This window comes from Myotis daubentonii, chromosome 8 (assembly GCF_963259705.1).
Source record: "Myotis daubentonii chromosome 8, mMyoDau2.1, whole genome shotgun sequence".
Classification (NCBI taxonomy): Eukaryota; Metazoa; Chordata; class Mammalia; order Chiroptera; family Vespertilionidae; genus Myotis; species Myotis daubentonii.
The window spans coordinates 70,675,847-70,680,781 of NC_081847.1; the positions used below are offsets into that span (position 1 = coordinate 70,675,847).

General features: G+C 47.9%; 1 protein-coding gene across 2 annotated transcripts in view; it reads right to left on the reverse strand.

The window, feature by feature from the left end:
* The window catches only part of STK4 (serine/threonine kinase 4), a 90,372-nt gene extending 85,512 nt beyond the window's left edge, over window positions 1–4,860 (reverse strand). For both annotated transcript variants that reach the window (XM_059706963.1, XM_059706964.1), the window contains exon 1: window positions 4,708–4,860. In XM_059706963.1, coding sequence (XP_059562946.1) covers window positions 4,708–4,742 — 35 coding nt within the window. In that variant the 5' untranslated portion in view covers window positions 4,743–4,860. The remainder of the gene's footprint in view (window positions 1–4,707) is intronic.
* Window positions 4,861–4,935: the final 75 nt, after the last annotated feature.

The window sequence follows — 4,935 nt, forward strand, 5'->3', positions numbered from 1 at the left end:
AAATATAGAAGTAGTCACACTGGTGATTTCTTTGTAAAGAAAAGGTTTAAACTAGCTGAACAATACCAATTTTTACACTCACACACACACACACAAACTTGAATTTTAAACACACACACACACACACACACACACACACAAATGTGTAACTTCCTAGAGAAAAATAGCAAAACCAGAAGATAACAAAACTATAGACATATCAAGTGGCTCTACCAATAAACACTGATCTAAAAAGAATAATCTAATAGGATTTTCTAAATATCAAAGACTATGTACTAGAGAAATGGAGTTTTACTCCAAGTCAATAATTATCATAACTTGAAAGTTAACATAACAAAATGACCACGGTGACCTTTGAAAAACAAAAGTTCCTAAAAATTAAATTCCAATGACATCATTAAAAACTCCCAGCTTCCAAACATCAAGGGCTGAAGTGAAACTCCTCTGAAACTTCAGAAGTAAAATTTCTTTTTTTAAAATGTTTTTTATTGATTTGAGAGAGAAACATCGATTTGAGAAACATTGATCGGCCTTCTGTATGCACCCCAACTGGGGATGGAACCCGCAACCCGAGTATGTGCCCTGACTGGGAATCCAACCCGAGGTCCTTCGGTGCATGGGACAAGGCTAAAGCAACTGAGCCACACTGGCCAGGGCAGAAGTGAAATCCTATGAACTCAGAAGTTAGAATGACATCTCATAAATCAGGGGACTTTTTTGTAACTATATAAACAATGGACAATACCTCATTCCTCAAGTATAATTAAAGTTTTATAAACAGCTTATATAAAGGAAGATCAAATGTGTTCCTTGGAAGTTGACTTTGTGGTTAACAAAAAACTAAACTCACTATTTCAACTACAGGGAGACCACGGCATAACAAAGGAAACTGCTGCGGCCACGAGAGAGACAGCTGCAAGCCTCTGATAATACTCTGACAAGTCAAACTTTACATGACGGCTCAGATACTTTTTAAAAACAATCTAAGTGCTCTTTTGTTTGTTTTTGGTTCCGGCTTAAGGGTTCTTTATATCACTGATGCCTGATAACCCAGAGGTGGTCAATAAACACTTGCTAAATGGATTAACGAATGTAATGATGGGAATCATAACCCTTTATCAGCAGTCTTTGTGAGTTATCAGAATAAAACAGATTTTCACGCCCTGGCTAGTGCTGTTCAGTGGTTACAGCATTGGCCCACACACTGAAGGGCTGCAGGTTCTATCCCAGCGGTTCTCAACCTGTGGGTCGCTACCCCTTTAGGGGTGGAACGACCCTTTCACAGGGGTCGCCCAAGACCATCCTGCATATCAGATATTTACATTACGATTCATAACAGTAGCAACATTACAGTTATGAAGTAGCAACGAAAATAATTTTATGGTTGGGTCACAACATGAGGAACTGTATTTAAAGGGCCAGAAGGTTGAGAACCACTGTTTAAATCTACCCCTAGCCCTAACCAATCAATATGTCTCACATCACATTGGTGTTTCTCTCTCTCTCTCTCTCTCTCTCTCTCTCTCTCTCTCTCTCTCTCTCTCCCCCCCCCCCTTCCGGCTCCCCCTCCCTTCCACTCTCTCTAAAAATCAATGGGAAAAATATCCTCAGGTGAGGATTTACAACAGCAAAAACACCCACACAGAATTTCACCCCCAAAAGTATTACTGGATTATTAACAAATAGGATTTCTATGAAAAATCTTTTGACAAGTGACTTAATGATATTTTACACCATGAGTCTTCATGGAAGAAGTACCATAACCATAACAGCCCAACTCTGATGATTTAGCTCTCTCAGCTGGGATTTGCCCAGGTCCTAGGTAGTTTCACAGCTTACTCAGAAACCAACAGGCGTGGCCAACACAGCCTCCATGGACCAAATACCAGCAGATGCTCTTCTCCTAAGTCACATAGCCACGTGCATGGCCAGCATCCCAGAAATGCACTCTACACCTTCCGACACACTATTCCCTAATGGCAACTCACTTTACCAATCAACCTCCTACATAACCATCAACTTTAATCTATCATCACTCACTTAGTCACACACAAATGTCTAATTCACAAGCACAAAGAGCATTTCCTACATTGGGATTGCTAGAAACACATACAGACTGAACCTCTGAAAAGACCCCTGTACCTTTCCAACCCAAATAAGGGTGTTTATGAAGTAGTTACTTACAGGTTTGGCTAAATCTCAAACTTCTTTCTCCCATCTTAGAACTCCAGTAAGGTTCATTTTATTTATGTACACCCATGCCTCTTTCCACACAGTATTCAATGTGGATGGGTTGCAACAAATAAATAAGATAAATTGATGAAGTTTTTAATGATAATAAAAGTAATGTGTTCCCTGACCCCTCAAATTCATATGTTGAAGTACCTCCAAAGGTGACTGTGTTTGGAGACAGGCCTTTGAAGAGGTAATTAATGTAAAATCAGGTCATCTGAGTGGGCCCTAATACAACATGACTAGTCCTTATGAGAGTAGATGAGGACACAGATGGGCACAAAGGGAAGACGATATGAAGACACAGAAGGGAGACAGCGATCTACAAACCAAAGAGACAGGCCTCAAAAGGAACAACCCTGCAGATGCCTTGATCTCAGGCTTCCAGCCTCTAAAACTATGAGAAAATGAATTTCTGTTGTCGAAGTCACCCAGTCTGTGAAACTGACATGGCAGCCCTAACAAACTAGTACAAATGATGATAAAGTTAATCTGCTGCAAAGAAGGCACTTCACTAGTTATGAGAGCAGGAAAGCACCAGTCATGTGAAAATTCAGCCCTTCGATGCTCTTTTCTTGCACATTTCATACATTTTTTAAAATCCAAAAGGTGCAGGAGTGTCAAAAAACAAAAAGGCTTACTCTTCTGCCCAAGATTACACAGCATAAGGCAAAGGTAGAAAAAAAACCTCAGATACCTAATTGTCTTTCAATTAAACCGAAGACTTGGAACATGTTTCAGGGGAAAAAAAAAATGTAGCCAGTGTACCTTTATAACTGAATCACTACCTGCGACTGCAGATCTTGCTGATACACGGGAGGCCCTGTGAAACAGGGGTATTTCCAGAGGCATCGGAGCGAGGCAGTCCGAGCACAGACTCTGGACCACACCGCCTGGATTAACATTCCCGCTCTGCCACGTACTAACTGTGGGACCTCCAACACACAACTAACCTCTCTGTGCCTCGGTGTTATCACCTGCAAAACAGACACAGACATAGCCACCACAGAGAACTGTGGTGAGCCACATGGGTCCATGATAAATTGAGTAATACAAAATTACCATTTTTATAGGTCAAAAATGGCCAGAGATCGGCAATTGCATATGGTTCCACAGGAGACCAAGAAAGCGCCCCAAAAAAACAGGGTCTGGCATTCAGTAAGTGCTCTATGCGTGTAATAACCATTATTATTTCGGTCTCGGCACATCGCAGCGGGGCGAATTACACATCGGCTATTTGCCTCCTGCAGTTTGTGCACTTCAAAAACAGACCCCGAGTGCGCAGCCCAGGCTGCCAATGCCTTCCCCTCACCTCTCCATTGCCCCACACTCCCACACACTCAACACTTCCTACTTCAGTGCTCACTCGGCTGCAGGAAGTCAGAGGTCTCTGTGAAGCAGCAGCGAGCTATGCTGCACCTCAGAGAAGCACGACTCCCTCCGTCGCTACTGTCTCCTGTTCTCCAGACGCGGCAGAGTGACTGACATAAGACCCTGGTGTCCACAGAGCAACTCAATGCTACCACTGCAGCCAACCCAGGAGGGCAGCTCTCCTAGGCTCCGCCACCTTCCTGAGCTCGGCCTGAAACAATTCCAGGTAGCTGCGGGATCTGGAGCTGAAACTCACAACACAATAGAGGCCCGGACAGGGCCCAGTGCCCCAGACCTAGAGCAAAGAAGGAAACTCACAGGACTGTGCCTCAGATCTTCATCTAGGCCTCCACGTGCCCATCTTGAAAATATTCTGTTTCCTTATCTGCCTCCCAACACTGGGTTCTGAGGGGCTGTGGAGGGCGTGAGGCGAATAAAACACTGGATATCAGGAATGAAAGATGCCATCACCACGACAGAGTGAGGACCCTACCAGGATCGTCTTCCTAAATGCCATCCTCCTCGAAGCCTTCCCTGGCCGGACCTTCACCCCTTCACCCCTTCACGGTACCCCTTCGGAGCAAAGCTTCCCCCTCACCAGATCCTCCCCGCACGGCGCCTCTCGGGTGGGACTCCCTCCCGTGGAGTCCACCCCGCCCTCCTCTCTGCTCGCCCGGATCCCCCTTAGACGGACCCCTCATAAGATCTCATCTTCCTCCGGCATTCCCCGCATCTCGGCGAGTCGCTGCTAGGCTGGCCTCCCCTATAGCACCTCCTCCACCCCCACTCCCTGAGCAGGTGCTCTCCCTAACTTGTCTCCAGGTCCCTCAGCAGTTGCTCCCTTTAGCATCGCCCCAGAACGTCCCCTCAGCAAGTGCGCTCCCTAACCAGCCCCACGTTGATCCCCTCCTTGCGTGCTGCCCTCGGGAGCCCCATCCGCCGGAGGTCCCCCATTCAGCAGGTGCCCCATCAGCCGGGTCGCCACGCCCCGCGGGTCCCGGCCCCCGGGGGGCTCGCACACGGCTGTCTCTCCTCCGCCAGCCCCCGCCTCTCCCTCCCCCTCCCCCACCCCCACCCCCTTCCTCTCAGCCAGCGGCCCCTCACCGGCGCGGCGGGTTCCTCAGCTGCACCGTCTCCATGGCGCTGCCGGCAGCCGCCCCGACCCGCTCAGTGCTCCATCCTCCCCCAGGACCTCCCAGAGCCCGCCCCGCAGACCCTCCCACACTTCCGCTTTCCGCCCACACCGGAAGCGGCGCGCGGCGCGGGGAGCTGGGCGGGGCCGCGAGGCCGGCCGGCGTCACGTGGTGCGCGGGGGCGTGGACCCAGAACAGT